The 17,712-nt window shown below is 39.6% G+C and overlaps 1 protein-coding gene across 2 annotated transcripts; it reads right to left on the bottom strand.

Moving 5' to 3' along the window:
* Positions 1 to 9,754: 9,754 nt before the first annotated feature.
* LOC109243046 lies at positions 9,755 to 12,563 on the bottom strand. 2 transcript variants are annotated; one of them, XM_019409934.1, is made up of 4 exons: positions 12,333 to 12,553; positions 11,733 to 11,792; positions 10,130 to 10,176; positions 9,794 to 10,019 (listed from the first exon to the last, which is right to left on the bottom strand). In XM_019409934.1, the coding sequence occupies exons 1-4, from the start codon at positions 12,501 to 12,503 to the stop codon at positions 9,932 to 9,934; spliced, it is 366 nt and encodes a 121-aa protein (XP_019265479.1). In that variant the 5' UTR covers positions 12,504 to 12,553; the 3' UTR covers positions 9,794 to 9,931. The 2 variants fall into 2 exon arrangements, with proteins under 2 accessions (XP_019265480.1, XP_019265479.1); XM_019409935.1 differs by lacking the exon at positions 11,733 to 11,792 and having other exon boundaries at positions 9,755 to 10,019; positions 12,333 to 12,563.
* Positions 12,564 to 17,712: the final 5,149 nt, after the last annotated feature.

The raw sequence follows: 17,712 nt of genomic DNA, 5'->3' as shown, positions 1-17,712 counted from the left end.
TTTTGACGGTTATGAAAGTAATGAAGAAGGGTGTGGTGAGTATTTAAAGATGATTAGAAGTAATTGTAGTAACGACAGCTTTTTGCAGGAGTCAATTACAAGTCTAATCACTTTAGAATTCCGGTCTCTTAGTGGTTAATAGGCGACGCTAGATTTTAGGCAAAAATCCTGTTTTCTTTTGGAGTTCTAGGAGAATGAAACTGGTTCAATGCTCAACGGATAGAATTTCTGGGAATTTGATGAATGTAGGACTTCTGCTCATGATTGAAAAATTAATCTTTCTAATTGTGCAACGTATAGAAAACATACCTGAACTTTCTCATAAGCATATACTGATGAACCAGGTTCTTCAAGTAGAACTCTCTTGAACATGCCTCAAATGTCATAATAGAAAAAACTTTGTAAGAGATCAGTGAGTCATATATACACATGTCACATGAGTATACTGATTAAAGTATGAAACTGAGTAAGAATTGATCTAGATATTTACACAGTAGTTAGAACTCCTAACCAAAAAAAATATTGTACATTCTGAACTGGACCTATTAGGTGATCTTAATCATCTCTAATTCCAACCTGTTCCTCTCAAAGTTTTCTCTACTCAGTGCTTTATTAAAGATGTCAGCTATTTGTTTATCAATAGCACAGAATTCTATTGAAATCAATCCTTTCTCATAGTTATCTCTTAAGAAGTGGTGTCTAACATCTATGTGCTTAGTCCTCTTATGATGAACAGGATTCTTTGTCATACTTATAGCACTAGTGTTATCACAGAATATTGGAATACATCCCACTTCAATTCCAAAATCTACCAGCTGTTGTTTGATCCATAGTAATTGAGCACAACAAGAAGCAACAGCAACATACTCAGCTTCAGCAGTAGATAGGGCCACAGAGTTTTGCTTTTTGGTAGCCCATGACACAAGACATGAACCAAGGAAGTGTGCCATACCTGAGGTGCTCTTTCTATCCACTAGAAAACCTGCATAATCAGCATCAGCATATCCTACTAGATCAAAATTACTACCTTTAGGGAGATCAGTGGTTCCTTTTAGATATCTCAGTATCCTCTTGACAGCAGTCAAGTGAGACTCTTTTGGATTTGCCTGAAAACGAGCACAAAGTCCTACACTGAAAACAATGTCAGGTCTGCTAACAGTGAGATACAAGAGTGAACCAATCATACCCCTATACAACTTTTGATCAACTGATGAACCAGGTTCATCAACATCTAATTTAGTGGCAGTTGCAATGGGTGTGGCTATTTCTTTAGATTCTTCCATTTTAAACTTTTTGATTAGCTCTTTGTATACTTCTGCTGATGGATCATGGTTCCATTTGGACTTTGTTTGATCTGTAAGCCTAAGAAGAAATTAAGCTCACCCATCATGCTCATTTCAAACTCACTCCCCATTAATTTTGCAAAGTCCTTACTTAGCTTGTCAGTGGTGGCCCCAAAGATTATGTCATCAACATAAATTTGCACAACAAGGAGATCCTTACCTTTTTCCCTTAAGAATAAGGTACTTTCTATTTTACCTCTCTTGTAACCATGCTCCAGCAGGAATTTTGACAGTCGTCCATACCATGCTCTTGGGGCCTGCTTGAGTCCATAGAGAGCCTTGTCTAGCTTGTACACATGCTCAGGACATTCCTTACTCTCAAACCCTGGAGGTTGTTTCACAAACACTTCTTCTTTTAGGTAGCCATTTAGGAAGGCACTTTTGACATCCATCTGATGAAGAGTGAATTCCATATGTGTTGCAAAGGCTATGAGAAGTCTGATTGCCTCTAGTCTTGCAACTGGAGCAAAAGTCTCATCATAGTCTATGCCCTCCTCCTGGCTGTAACCTTGGACCACCAATCTTGCCTTGTTCCTTGTAATTGTTCCATCTTCATCAAGTTTGTTCCTGAAGACTCATTTTGTACCAATGATTGATCTATCCTTGGGTCTTGGTACTAGGTGCCAAACTTGACTCCTTTCAAACTGGTTAAGCTCATCCTGCATTGCATTCACCCAATCTGCATCCTGCAAAGCCTCAACAACATTTTTAGGTTCAATGATAGATAGAAAATCATCAAAAGCACACGGATTCTTTAATTGTGATCTAGTTTTAACTCCAGATGTTGGATCAATGAGAATGTTCTCAATGGGATGAGAACTTTGATACTTGTGAGGTTTCACAACCAACTGACTTCCGCTAGATGTTTCTGCCATTTGTTGAAGAACAGGATCATGAACAAGTTCCTTCAAGGAATTTATTTCAATTCCACTTTGATTTCTTCCCCCTGTCAGGTTGCCCTGTATGGAAGAACCTGTTCCATCACCTGTTTGGTGCCACTTTGACCTGAGCTGATGCTTCAGTCAAGTCTTTTACCAATCCAATGGCTTCATCTTCATGTTCCTGTCTCTCAGAAAGAATGTTAGTTTCATCAAATACTACATGCACACTTTCTTCTACACACAAAGTTCTTTTATTAAACACTTTATATGCTTTTCTATGTGAAGAATATCCCTAAGATGGGATATGTTTGGTTTTCTCCCTTTGAGTAACTCATAGGGAGTCTTCTCTACTAGAGGCCTGGTCATGCATCTATTTATTATGTAACATGCAATGTTTACAGCCTCTGCCCAGAAGCTGTGAGGCAATTTACTAGAAAGTAGCATGGTTCTAGCCATATCCTCAAGAGTTCTATTCTTTCTTTCAACCACTCCATTTTGTTGAGGGGTCCTAGGGGCAGAGAAGTTATGATCTATACCATTTTCATCACAGAACTCAGCAAACTTGGAATTTTCAAATTCAGTTCCATGATCAGACCTAATGGAGGCAAGTTGATTTCCTTATTGTTTCTGAGTTTTTCTAACAAATGCAAAGAACATGTCAAATGCTTCATCTTTGGAGGTTAGAAATAGAACCCAGGTAAATCTATAATAATCATCAACTAGCACCATTACATATTTCTTTCCATCTCTGCTCATGGTTCTCATTGGACCATATAGATCCATATGGACCAGTCCAACAACTTGGTTGTACTTACCATTTTCTTGCTTTTGAAGGATGACCTTACCTGCTTTCCCCTTGCACATGCCTCACAAACTTTGTCTTCCTTGAACTTGATATTAGGTAGCCCTATCACCAAGTCTTTAGAGACTAATTTGTTGAGCTGATTTAGACTTGCATGACCAAGTCTTTTGTGCCACAGGAGGGGATCATTAACCAACACACTTAAACAAGTGAGTTCATTTTCTGAAAGAGTGGACAAATCTACAATGTAAATATTGTTAACTCTTTTTCCCTGCAAAACAATCTTGTCAGTGATAAGGTTAATCACAAAGCATTTGGTGGAGCTAAAAGCCACAAGGTTACCTCTGTCACACAATTGTGACACACTTATTAGGCTATATTTTAAGCCATCTATCAGGTAGACATTCTCTATGGAATGAGAATCTGTTTTGTCTACCTTTCCAACCCCAATGATCTCACCTTTCTTTCCATTACCAAAGGAGACATTACCTCCTTTTAAGTCCTCAAGTGAAAGGAACTGGTCCTTGTTCCCAGTCATATGTTTTGAGCAGCCACTATCCATATACCATATTTGGCTCCTCCCTTTCACTTGGACCTGCAAAATAAAATTAGGGATTAGTCTTAGGAACCCAAACTAGTTTGGGTCCCTTTCTATAAGCAAAAGGGTGAATCAAATTCCTTCTTGCCCATCCAGGCAGCTTACCTTTTTCTTGAACAAAGGCTTTGTTCTTTTGACTGGCCTTTACATTTGCATCACGTTCATTTTTTTAATGACTAGTCTTGCCACAGTGTATTTTGTTTTCAGGAAGTGTGAGGTACTTGCTTTTAGGGTCCCACTTTAGTGCTTGAGTCCCATAGCCAAGTCCTCTCTTGTTGCTACTGTGATGCTCTTGCAACCAAGAGAGTGCATCAGAAGCCTTGTTCCACTTGCAAGTTCTGTCTAGTTCATGTTTCACCTTTCCTAGATCTTCCTTTAAGACTTTGATGAATTCATCTTTCTTATACAATTCATCTTTCATTTTTCCCAAATTTTCTTCTAGAGTGAGATATGTGTGATCAGCTTTCTTCTTTCCTGTTCCTAGTTTCAGTTTTAAGTTTTCAGACCTAAGTTCTAGGACACTGTTGTCAAGTTCAAGAACCTGGTTCTTCAACTCAACATTTTTGTTATCACTCTCATTTGCCCTAAACTCTAGACTTTTGCATTTTGCTTTTAGGATCACACATTCCCTAGACAGAACTTCCTTCTCATTGTTAATTATTTCAGACTCATCAATGAAGTCTAGTAATAGCTCAGCCAACCTTTCTTTAGACAAGAATTTAATCTTGTCTTTGAGATGAAGAATGCTTACCTCTTGTTCATCATGTGATTCTCTGATGGCCATCAGTTCTTGCTCTTCTTCAGCTTCATCTTCCGAGTCTTCATCTGAGGTTTCTCCCCAAGCAGCAACCATAGCCTTGGTTGAACCTTTGTTTCTTTTTGGTTGAACCTGTTCCTTCTTCCTGTTCCTTCGTTCAGCTCTTTCTTACTTCCACTCAATTTCCCATTGAGGGTAGTTCTAGATCATGTGATCAGTCTTACCACACTTGTAGCAACCCTCATTGGTCTGTTTCTCAGGAGCTCTTGTCTTGTTGAAGGTTGTACCTCTTGAAGAACCCTTTCCTCTCATCAGGTACTTTTTGAAATCTCTAGTGAGCATAGCCATCTCATCATCTTCCAGATCTGAACCTTCAGCAATTCTGAGAGCTAAGCTTCTCTCCTTCTTGGGGGTATCCATCTTCATGGTTTGCCTTCTCATTTCATAAGCAGTCAGATTTCTAATCAGTTCATCCAGTCTGAGAGTAGCAATATTCTTGGATTCCTGAATAGCAGTGATTTTGCTTTCCCATGTGACTGGCAGAACCCTTTTCGATCAGTTTAGGAGATATTGCTGCTTTATCCTTGAGACTTATCTCCTTCACGTGAATCTCACATGTATAGGTTGATAAACACTGTGTCTCACATGATGGACCTGGTCCATGACTGAGTTCATTTGACATTCTTCAAAACTTCACCTGAACTTGGGCCAACATCAGTCCAGGCAAAAGATTTATCCCGATCACAAGGTTCGAGATTTGGCTTTCATGGTCGGTGAGCGGGTATTGCTTCGAGTCTCGCCTATGAAGGGCGTGATGAGATTTGGGAAGAAGGGCAAGCTTGGCCCTAGGTTCATTGGTCCGTTTGAGATTCTTGATCGAGTGGGAGAGGTGGCTTATAGACTTGCATTGCCCCCGAGCTTATCAGCCGTGCATCCAGTGTTTCATGTGTCCATACTTCGGAGGTATCACGGCGATCTATCCCACGTGTTAGATTTCAGCACTGTCCAGTTGGACAAGGACTTGTCTTATGAGGAGGAGCCGGTAGCCATTCTAGACCGGCAGGTTCGTCAGTTGAGGTCGAAGAGTTTTCCTTCTGTTCGTGTTCAATGGAGAGGCCAACCTCCTGAGGCCTCGACCTGGGAGTCCGAGTCCGATATGCGGGCCATTATCCCCATCTTTTCCCTGACTTAGGTACTTCCTTCTTTTGTCCGTTCGAGGACGAACGATTGTTTTAGAGGTGGAGAATGTGATGACCCAAAAGGTCATCACTTGCTTTTAAATTAAATTCTATGTTTCGAGGCCTTAAAATCCTCTTTTATCTTCACCTCGATTTGCGTGCACAGTCCAGGCGTGTAGCCGGAAAGCTTAAATGAGAAAATCTGTGAAAAATAATAAATTTTGACTATAAAATGAATTAATTTGACTTCGGTCAACGTTTTGGGTAAACGTACCCGGACCCGTGATGTGACGGTCCCGGAGGGTACGTAGGAAAATATGGGACTTGGGCGTATGCCCGGAATCGAATTCCGAGGTCCCAAGCCCGAGAAATAAATTTTTAAAAAAAAATTGTTTTCTGAAATTGTTTAAAGGATTTGGAAATGAAATTTGATTAGAACATGTTGGTATCAGGCCTGTATTTTGGTTCCGGCGCCCGGTACAGGTCTTATATATGATTTAAGATAATTCTGTGAAGTTTGGTAAGAAACGGAATCCGTTTGACGTGATTCGAGCCTTAAATGCAAAAGTTGGTGTTTAAGAAGTTTTGAAATATTTCATTGATTTTGAGGTTTAATTTGTTGTTTGAGAGGTTATTTTGGCGATTTGATCGCACGGATAAGTTCATATGATGTTTTTGGGTTAGTACGCTTGTTTGGTTTGGAGCCCCGAGGCCTCGGGTGAGTTTCGGGTAGGTTCCGGGGTGTTTAAACTTAGGAAAAATACTGCTGTTGCACCAGTTCTGGTGTAACCGCACCACGGTCCTTTGGCCGCCGATGCGGACTCGCAGGTGTGGACAATTTTCCGCAGATACGGTTCCGCATGAGCTGGTCCTTTTCTCGCAGGTGCGGCCCCAGCGGGGCCTAGTCATTTCCGCAGAAGCGACCATTTTTCCGCACGTGCGGTTGCGCAGATGCGACCCACGAGCCGCAGATGCGGAAGTCGGGCAGTGAGTCTTTTAAAACATAACTTCAGCAAATTTTCTTTAAAACTTTCACAAAAATAGAATAACTAGGGCGATTTTCTCAAGTGATTTTCTTCCCAAATCACAAGTAAGTATTCATTAACTGATTTCTTTCAACTAACTAATGTTTCATCAACTTTTAACAATAATCCTAGGGTTTTAATGGTAGAAAATTGGGGAATTGGGTAGAGTTAGGGCTTTTTGATTATTTGGGAATTTGACCTCGTTTTGGGGTCGGATTTCAAAACAAATGAGATATTCGGGCTCGTGGGTGAATGGCTGATCGGGTTTTGGTCTGAACCTTGTGTTTTGACCAAGTGAGCCCGGGGTTAATTTTTGGGTTTTTGGGAAGAATGATTGGAAAGTTATAATTGAGCATTGGAATTGGATTGTTGGGCGTATATTGATGTTATTAAGTCGATTATGTCTAGATACGATTGATTTGGAGCCAAATTCGAAAGGGAAAGCGGTGTATGAGGCTTGAGTTGGCCGTGGAAGTTCGAGGTAAGTGTTCGGTCTAACCTTAGCTTTAGGGATTAGGAGTTGAGTCCTATTTGCTATTTGCTTCTTGTTGAGTACGACGTATACGCATGGTGACGAGTATCTATACGTTGATGTCGAGCATGACCGTGAGTCGTAAATTGATATTGTTGTGTTCTTATATGATACTACGGATACTTTAATTGATGATTCTCGATATTGAGCAAGGATTAAATTTGTTCTCGTGGAAATTACTTATGATTTAGATATTGGTGTTAGCTGAGATGAATAGAGGTTGAGTTAAGATTGGTTATAGCTGATTCTCCCTTGCCGGGACGTATTTACTTTTATTTTTGATCCCTTGCCGGGATAGTGTAGTTTATTGTTGATCCCTTGCCGGGATACTTGGTATGGTTGTTGCTAAAGGCATATATATATATATGGATCGGGTTGCACGCCGCAACAATATTATAAATATGGATCGGGTTGCACGCCGCAACAATATCATAAATATGGATCGGGTTGCACGCCGCAACAACACTAAATATAGATCGGGTTGCACGCCGCAACAGTATATATATAAATATGGATTGGGTTGCACGCCGCGACAGTATTATTATTGTTTTGTTGTAGATTCTGAGTTGTTCCCTCGTATTTCTCTTAAGTTCCTGCTGGATTTGACATTATCCCCTGTAGCATGTACCCCCCTCCTATTTAAATTGTTTATTTCTGTTTATTTTCCACTGTATATTATATAACTGCACAGGTTTATCTGGAGTCTGGTCCTAGCCTCGTCACTACCTCGCCGGGGTTAGGCCAGGCACTTACCAGCACATGGGGTCGGTTGTGCTGATACTACACTCTGCACTATGTGCAGATACCGGAGCAGCATTTGGGCAGTAGCACTCGGGGAGCCAGCCTTCAGTCCAGTCAGAGAGCCCGAGGTAGTCCTGCAGGCGTCCGCAGGGCCGGCGCTCTCTTCTATCTATGATTATGTTCTGTTTTCACTTGTTTCCGAGACAGACTGTATTTCTTCTTTCAGACATTTGTTGTAGTAATCTTAGTCCATCCGTGAATATTGTGACACCAGATTCCGGGTAGAGGAGTATATTGCGTTGTAGTACTGATTTTGGTATTTAATTTGACTAAGTCTTCCGCTTGATTTCATCTTCCGCTATTATTTTAATGTTGATCACTTGTTTAATGCAAGTTGTTAAAAAAGGTTAAAATGAATTAGTTGATATTTCTACATATCGTGGCTTGCCTAGCTTCTACGAGTAGGCGCCATCACGACTCCCGAGGGTGGGGAAATCCGGGTCGTGACACAAACACTAGAAAATATTTTCCGAAAAAACTTTTTCACTCACTCATCAAACAAGGAAAAATAAGTGATAAAACCACTCATTTTCTATGAAAATATTTTTTAGGAAAATATTTTCTATAAAAAAATATTTTCCTTCCTACCAAACACATCCACTGTGTTAACTGTTGCTCAGCCAAAGTGGATTGCAAATTGTTCGGAGAAGATGATTCTTTAAAGTGTATTGGAGTACCATAAATTGATTGGTACTCTATATCACATGAAATAAAAGGCTAAATTTGTTCTGGCTCAGATGATTTGTAGTTTAATTGGAAATTCCTTTTAAGCTTTCCAAGAATAATTCAATAATTTATGTCATATCATTTTTTACACAAAGCAAAATTTATTTGGAGAATTACATATAAGTGCAACTCATACACACATATTGTAACTGAGTAGTGCAGTCATAACTTTGCAAATCTATAGTCCAAGAACAATAGGCCCACATCCGAAAAACCCAGCAACCAGCATCTCTTGCGGTCAAGGCTATTCAATATTCCTATTGTTGAGGAGAGCATACGTACTTATCTCCTACTAAAACCATGGGTTTTCACTATCTTTACACATAGCTTCAAAGACGCTACACAGTCTCCTTGGGCTTCGGTGATCGTAAATACTCGGATCATGTGGGTGGCACACAGTTAATCTCCAAATTAGCCCATAAACGGTAATGAGTCATGTGGAACTTAGTTCAATGGGGGGATTGATGGGAGTGTATGAACAAAGTCCCACATGGAAAATAGAAAAGAAAAATAAGTTACTTATAAGGATTTGGATACTCTTAATGGTGTGAGATCTTTTGGGAAAAATCGCGCGAGCTTGGCATAAAGCGGACAATATCATACAATGGTTAAAATATCATGGTATAGCCAGTTTTCACACTGGTCAATGAAAAATAGCCAGCGTTTATCAAGTCAATGAAAAATAGCCACTATTTTGCTGCAACAGGGACCGATCCAGTATAATATACGGGAGTTCTGGTGCATTTGTGTACGAACTCCAGCATATTATACTGGACCGGTATACTTTGCTAACTCCTGTAAAATTTGCGGGAGACTGGAGCACCAGTGCTCCAAACTCCAGTATATTATACTGGACAATTATACTTGCTGGAACTCCCGTAAAATTTACGGGAGTTCAAGCATACTTATGCTGGAACTCCCGTAAAATTTGCGGGCGTATTTTTCCGGATTTTGAACAATGTTTTCGCTCAGATTTAAAGTGGCTAAATTTCGATGACTTTTGAAACTTGGCTATTTTTCAACGACCAGTGGTGAATCTGGCTATTTTTGAATCTCTCCCCATACAATGTTGAGAATATCTTTGGGCCGTTTTAGTCCAATAGTTATTTGGTCAAAATCCATAAGAGATTCATAATTTTTTATTAAAAAATATCAAAATATAAAAACGTAAATATACAAAGAAATTAAATATTTCTAACATGTAGGAACTTTACAAACATCTTTGGTCCACCCCACAGAACTAATTAATAAAAGAAAGAAAAACGAATTGTTGACCTAATATATAGTATTATCTTTCTCCACGTTGTTCTGGAGTGAGTCCTCCTTTTCCACAAACTGGACAACTCTTCATACCAAACCCTTGGCAATCAAAGCACCTACAAAATATACTGATTAGATTATCAAGTTTTTAGGCTCAACCAAATACGATATGATAATGTTTTTCGTTTTTCTTTTTTTCTTTCTCCGCTTTGATATGAAAACTTACTTCCATCTTTCAAAGATATTCCCATTCTTCTTATTCTTTCCTGTCCCCTGAACCAAAAATAAAATAAATAGAGATGAATGAATTAGGCCCTATTTTTAAAACGTCTTGTAACACTTAGGGTGTGTTTCAGTGGCGTAGCCAATGTATATATACATTGAAGGGGTAAAAATAGCACGGTATAGCCAGTTTTCAGACTGGTCAATCAAAAATAGCCGGCGTTTACCAAGTCAATGAAAAATAGCCACTATTTTGCTGCAATAGAGACCGGTCCAGCATAATATACTGGAGTTCGGTGCACTTGTGTATGAACTCCAGCATATTATGCTGGACCGGTATACTTTGCTAGCTCCAGTATAATATACTGGAGACTGGAACACCGTTGCTCCAAACTCCAGTATATTATACTGAACCAATATACTTGCTGGAACTCCAGTATATTATGCTGGAGTTCTAGTGTACATATGCTGGAACTCCATCATATTATGCTGGAGTTCCGGCATACTTCTTCTGGAACTCCAGTATAATATGCTGGAGTTCAAGTATACTTATGCTGGAACTCCAGCATAATATACTGGAGTATTTTTCGGGTTTTGAACAGTGTTTTCGCTCAGATTTATCTTTATATAAAAAGTGGCTAGATTTCGATTACTTTTAAAATTGAGCTATTTTTGAACGATCAGTTGTAAATCTGGCTATTTTTAAAATTTACCCATTGAAGGGTGGTCAACCGTACATTCTTTGTCAAAAAATTGTATTGGTATATAAGAGATTATATTGTGTATATATGTTAAAATTTATTTTTTATATGTACAGTCAGACATCTCTATAACAGCTCCTTATATAACATTCATTCACTGTAGAAGCCAAGTTTTTCTTCGAACCGATTTTTATTTTATGTTATAATATATGTTTTCTACAACAGCACTTCACTATATCATCCAAGAAATATCGGAACAAACGAGGCTGTTATAGAGTGGTTTGACTGTATATATTAAATTTTGAACACCCTATGCGAAATTGCTCGCTTCACCGCTAGTGTTTGGTACGAAAGAAAATACTTTTCTTGAAAAATAAGTGATTTTCTTACTTACTTTTCGGTGTTTGGTTAGGTAGCAGAAAATAATTTTGTATATATGATACATGCAAACACTATATGAGACTAAATAGGTAATAACGGGGTAGAGTGATAGGTCTGGGTCTAAGAGTCGGAGTGTCGGTGGCGAGGTTAGGGGGTGGCAAGGGTGGCAAGGGATGGGGGTGGGTGGGCGAGGCGTGCGCACAGTGGCTGGGGTTGGGCTAGGGAATAGGGTAGGAAAAAATAAGAAAATATTTTTCCTCCTTTTGGTAGGGAAGTCATTGTATTCCAATCGGAGGAAAATGAATTCATGAGGAAAAATATTTTTCAAAATATTTAAGACAATCAAATATGAAAAAATTGAAAAATACATTCCCGAAAATATTTTCCTTCGTACCAAATACACCCTCGATAATAATGAATAATTTTAGTCTTCTCTCTTTGTTTATTCCATTTCGTTTTCGCTGAAAAACACTACATTTTCATTTTACAATGTAATATTAGAGGATTTAATATAGATAAGGGTACCTTACAGCCAGGACACTCTATAGCACCTTGACCTCCGCAATTTTCACACCTATTCACAATCTGCAAGTCATTAATTTAGATCAAAACGTTGAATAACTCCAACAAAAATATTTTGCAACTAATTATATATGAGCTCGTTTAGAAGAGCCTTGGAGTAACGATGAATTTGTTTCCGTGTAACCTATATGTCAGGAGTTCAAGCCATGAAATCAGCCACTGATATTTGCATCAGGGTATACTGCTTATATGACATACTCTCTTGGGGTGCGGCCCTTTCCCGAATCCTGAATGAACGCAAGATACTTTGTAGACCTGGCTGCCCTTTAATTATATGAACTCACTTAGAAAGAAAAAAAAATAAAGTTATTACACATATCCTTAATTCATACTTATAATTAATAGGTTAAATCAATTATGTTATGGTCACCATATATCTTAATTACCTCTAATCTTCAATCTTGTAATAAAGAAAATTTGCGCATGCAGTCTAAAACTATGAATTGAAGAAGTGATCAAAACACGATCGATCTGGACATCAAATTAAGATTTACCAGATTTTCAATAAGGAAATATTTAAATAAAAGAGAGTTAGAGACTCACTGATTTAAGTGAAAAACCACCAGATTTTGACGCAGAAGTAATAAATCTCTGGCCTCTCAGTGGATTATTTCCCTTGCAATAATCACTTCTGGTATTACCGTGTGAAATTAGAGGAATATTTGGTGTAATTGAAGGGTTGGCAAAGCAGCAAGATGTGGAAAAACTAGGCATTTTTCCTTGTTGACAGTCTTTTCATTTAATTTTTGTGCTTCTTAATTAAATTGGAGATGGATAACGAGCTTACACCAGCCACATATTCTTTGACGGTCCCTTATCCATCAAAAAATTGTATTGCATGGACATGTTTTTCTAAATTGGGATTAGGGTTATACTACAATACATATTATGAGTACAAAATATTTGTACACTTTTGATATTATTTAATTATTTATAGCATGTTATTTATTATTATGTTTATTCAAGGTACCAATTAGTAATGCTTATATGAGCTTGTTTACGTGTAATTGTCTTTTAAGTAACAAGATTGTATAAATATATTTTAAGCTGTCAACTTTCTTTCTAGTTAACTCATACGAATTGACGGTGCAAGAAAGGGATTTGAGCTATATGCACGGGTAGTGTAAAGATTATTTATACACCATCTTGTTATATTAACTTGTTATAATAGGCTAATTACCATTTTTATCAAGTTAGCACTTAATGTTTATCATTACACCCCACACTTAAATTATTGCTAGTCCTCGAGCAATCCACCACACTCCATCAAAATTTCTTCCCTAAGCTTTTCCCTTAACGACTCACACCATAAACATTTTACAAAAGTTGCACCTAGTAGTGAACAACCTTTACCTCAAGAATCAAATCTTTCGTACCATGCAACATTCGCACTTACTCAAACCACTCTGTACAAGAGTCAAGACTTACCTTTCCTTTGTGAATCACATGCCCTCACATCACACAAGAGAGTAGTTCCACATATAATAATATTTAGAACAATTAGGAACTAAGATAGACAAAATTCGCTCACTCTCAAAAAGAACATTCACATGCCACAAAGATACACCATAGGCTTGCCCGTAGTGTAGTACTCTACTAATCGAGCCCACTCAGTCTAAGATCAATAGGACTTTACTTGGTTGTAATGTAGGCGAAGGGACGGGTAGGATATATTTAGATATAGTGACTAACCTCCCTAAGCACTTTTAATACAATTACATTAAACTTCAAGATCATAGTTGTGTCAACCAAACACTCCACCATATTTATTTAAAACATTCCCATCCATTAGGTGCAATTTGTACAAGCTACCACATATCAACCACTATAATTATTTATAACTTTCTCTCTCTCTTTTTTTTTTCGTGGTGCTTCTTCTTTTATGCTTCAAAATTCAGCACCTTTTCTCTATCTCAATGGTTCCACTCAAAAACCAAACCACCACCCCACACTTTTGCTTTTGCATATTTTCAATACCATTCAAGTGCTTGTTGGGAGGTAAAAGGGTTCAAACAACAGGCTATTCAAACAATTGGGTAAGGTTCGCAATGTGGTTGCCAAAGAAACAGGCTTATAGGCTCAACGGGGTTAACTAAGATGTAATACATTCAGGTGGGTTTACTTTATGTGTCTGTCTCAACAAAGAAATGCCTATATCACTTCTCCAACTGAATGAAACTACTATTTCGATTTGCAAACACACAGGACAAGTTCTAGGCATCAAGTGTGAATCATGGAATACAGTAAAACTCATACACACATGGCACATGACTCACTCCGAATTAGTTTATCAAGACATTCTCTTTTGAGTGTTCAAGTTAGATACAAACATACAATTTTAAGGCACTTAAACAAGATTCAACCCTTGAAGCTAAGCGTTACACTCTAGTGTCTATTGTGTTCAGGTGTAAAAAACGCTATGGGTTTTTTTTCTCGATTTTAGCTCGTAGCCCATTAATCCTAATCTAAAACTAAAAAGAACAAAAACAAAAACTACCTATACCCAGTTCAAGCTAAACCCTTGGAAAAGAACCGTGGCCTAAAGAAAAACCAAGGGGGAGTTACTATACTACCTAAAAATAAATTAAAAAAAAAATCTTTTTGGTATTTTCTCTAGACTAACTTTCCTCAAGAAAATTATCTAAAAGATCCGTCATCAGGAAGAGTCTCCCTATTCTATATTTTTTCTTTTTTTCTGTTTTTCCGACTTAGTCCCTCAAGAACCCCGCCGAAAGAGATCCGTCGTCGGGACAAGTCACTTACTATTTTCACTTACCTAATGAACTATTTCTCTAACACCAAAACAATCAAAGCAAGACAAAACAAATAAAATCAAACAGTCAATTGTTACAATTACAAACATACAATGAAGTATCCCCCACCCCACACTTAAAAGAAGACATGTCCCCATGGCTTCAAAATTTAAAGAACAGTGAGGTAAAGGAACTTCCCTAACGGTTCACTCCTGGTCGGAGACGGTGTCTGGGTTCACGTTTCAAGCACGTCCCAGAGCTCTCAACCAGCCCAAGAATTTCTTCTCCGACTTCACCTGCCTTTCAGCCACAGCATCCACACGGGCACCCAAATCAGTGACTGAGGTACGCAACCCAGCCATATCCTGTTCCAAAGCTGTCATACGGGTGCTCCTGCGTGGCTGTGAAGGGCCTGCCACATCAACTCTCGGAGGAGGGGGGACCTCACTACCTCAATATCATTCTGATCATTATCTGAATCATCATCAGAGTCATCACTGTCCGCCACTGGCTCTCTTCTCTCGAGTCTAATTTTTCTTGCCCGGAATGGGGCTTTCAGAGGCAATTTCCCATCAACTCGAAGGTTTTCAGGGACTTTAGCAAGACAGCACAGCCGGGTGATTAGCGAAGGGAAGTAGTGGCCCTTGATTAGCTCAGGCGATCTAATAAACATTTCATCATGGAGGACTCGGGCGACATTAAAATCCTGGTGTGTCATAAAGCAGTAGATAATCGCTGCCCGTGGCCCATTCACATTAGTGGTATTGCTAGATGGTAGCAGGCGGGTGTTGATGACAATGAGCCAGCACTTTGCCTCCTAATTAAGGGACTGTGAGTGCAGAGTCTTCAGCTTCGTTATCCATTTAAACGACTTGCCAGGGATGCAGATTACATCAAGAATTGGTGCCCACTCATTCCTCGGGCGGTGATAAGCTATGTAATGATCCATCTCACCCGTGAATGCTGGGAGGCGATACACTCGGCGGATGGCCTCTATAGATGCATTAACCCGGGTGTTACGCACAGTCACAACCCCATTTTCATGTTCTGGAAAGTTCGCATAAAACTCCTTCACTAGCTGAATATTAGCCTCCTCTAGTACCTCAAAGAAGATGTCCAGCTGACACCTCCTCAACTCATTAAACATATTTGGGCACTCCACCTCCAAGGCATTCCGATCAATATGTACCTCATGGAGAAACTTCTTAGCTACTTTCTGGTTGTACCTATCCTCCGCTTTGGATACAAACCGAGTGCTATCAAACTGAGGTGCACTGGCTTGGCTCCTAGCTCGTGAGGAGCCTCCTGGTCCACTAGCGGAGGACCCGATGTTGCGTCTCTTTCCAGATGAACTCATTGTACCTGTCAAATTAGAGAAACACCTATTAGTAAGTGCGCGAAATGTGTGACTATGGGTGGTTAATCAGACTTCACCACAACCACGTCACTTTAGCTCCTTATAACTCCATTGGGGCAATTTTCCAAACACCTTGTGGGCAGGGCATTATCCAAACACATTTAGCCCTCGTGAGTCTATCAAAACTACTCCCACATCAAGTATACAACTACACCAATACACCCCACACTTGTGTCATTCAATCACCCACCAACAAACACCATTCCAAACATTAATTACATAGCCCCTTCACCAAACATTCTCAAAAACGAAATTAAAATAGAAAAACAAGAAGAAAAAACTAAAAAAAAAATTCTATCACCAATGCTACATCATAACAACAGTAAACTAGCATAACAACAACATAATATAAAAAGAAAAGAGGGGGGGGGGGGCGAGAATCATACCTTAACGGAAGAAGATGAGGGGAATTGAAGATGGCTTTTATTGTGAGTGAAGAAGAAGAAGAAGAGAGTATGTGGGGAGAGTTAGGGTTTAGAGAGAGAGAGAGAGATTGAGAATTGGGGAAGGGGGTCGGGTGTTTTTTTTTGATTTTATGAAGGGGGGGGGTTGGTTTATGAGATTAAAAGAAAAAGAAAAGAAAAGAAAAGAAAAAAATGGAATAATAATTTTTTTTAAAAATACCTGGTGCCCCCGCGGTCGACCGCGGTCCACCGCGGCCGCGGTGGGTTAGAAAAAACAAGGCAGAATACTCCCGCTTCACCGCGATTTACCGCGGTCACGGTGGGATTGAAAACCTGAGGCAGAATGGTTGCCTTCCACCGCGGTTTACCGCGGTCGCGGTGCTGGCGCTGATTTTTTTTTATTTTTATGAAGTTACATGAATACACTATCAACACACTCGTGGGTTGCCTCCCACGCAGCGCCTGATTTAACGTCGCGGCACGATGCAGACAAGCGCATTTAAGGTTCGCTCGACCTCTGAGGCTCCGTCAGATTCATCTCAGACACTTCCTTGGGCTCTGCCATGCCTATGTATAACTTCAATCTCTGCCCATTGACTCTAAATATGTGAGAGTCTTTCTCCGAGGAAATCTCCACAGCTCCTGAAGGGAAAACTTCTACCACTCGAAATGGACCAGACCATCGTGACTTAAGCTTACCAGGGAACAACCGTAGTCTTGAGTTATAGAGCAATACCATGTCCCCGGGTTTGAAATGTCGCTCAACAATGTTCTGGTCGTGCAACCTCTTCATTCTCTCCTTGTACAACTTTGTGCTCTCGAACGCAAGATGTCTGAACTCGTTGAGCTCATGTAATTCAGTGATTCTTGTTGTGCCGCAGCCTCCATATCTAAGTTCAGCTGTTCCAATGCCCACCACGCTTTATGTTCAAGCTCCACTGGCAAGTGGCAGGCCTTTCCAAACACCAACTTGTATAGTGACATACCAATTGGTGTTTTAAAAGCAGTTCTATAGGCCCATAGTGCATCATCTAGCTTTTTCGCCCAATCAGTTCTTGTGGCGTTCACAGTCTTGGTTAGCACACTCTTTATCTCTCTGTTAGACACTTTAACCTGCCCACTAGTCTACGGGTGATAAGGGGTAGCCACCTTGTGGCGTACATCATACTTTTCAAGCAACTTCTTGAAGGCTCTATTACAGAAGTGAGTGCCTCCGTCACTGATAATCGCTCTTGGTGTCCCAAATCAGGTGAATATGTTCTTCTTCAAAAATCCTACCACCACTCTTGCATCATTAGTGGGCAACGCTGCAGCTTCTACCCATTTGGACACGTAATCCACACGCAACA

Source organism: Nicotiana attenuata, unplaced genomic scaffold (assembly GCF_001879085.1).
Source record: "Nicotiana attenuata strain UT unplaced genomic scaffold, NIATTr2, whole genome shotgun sequence".
NCBI classification, from domain to species: Eukaryota; Viridiplantae; Streptophyta; class Magnoliopsida; order Solanales; family Solanaceae; genus Nicotiana; species Nicotiana attenuata.
The sequence above is the reverse complement of the archived record's forward strand: the minus strand, read 5'-3'. Positions and strand labels throughout refer to the sequence as shown.

Bases quoted from the DNA above. Each gene is read 5' to 3' on its own strand.
- LOC109243046 (XM_019409934.1), bottom strand. From the start codon at position 12,503: ATGCCTAGTTTTTCCACATCTTGCTGCTTTGCCAACCCTTCAATTACA. The intron at 10,177-11,732 runs GTACCCTTATCT...TTTTTGGTTCAG, and splicing joins TAGAGTGTCCTGGCTGTAAG to GGGACAGGAAAGAATAAGAA. The intron at 10,020-10,129 runs GTAAGTTTTCAT...TATATTTTGTAG, and splicing joins AATATCTTTGAAAGATGGAA to GTGCTTTGATTGCCAAGGGT.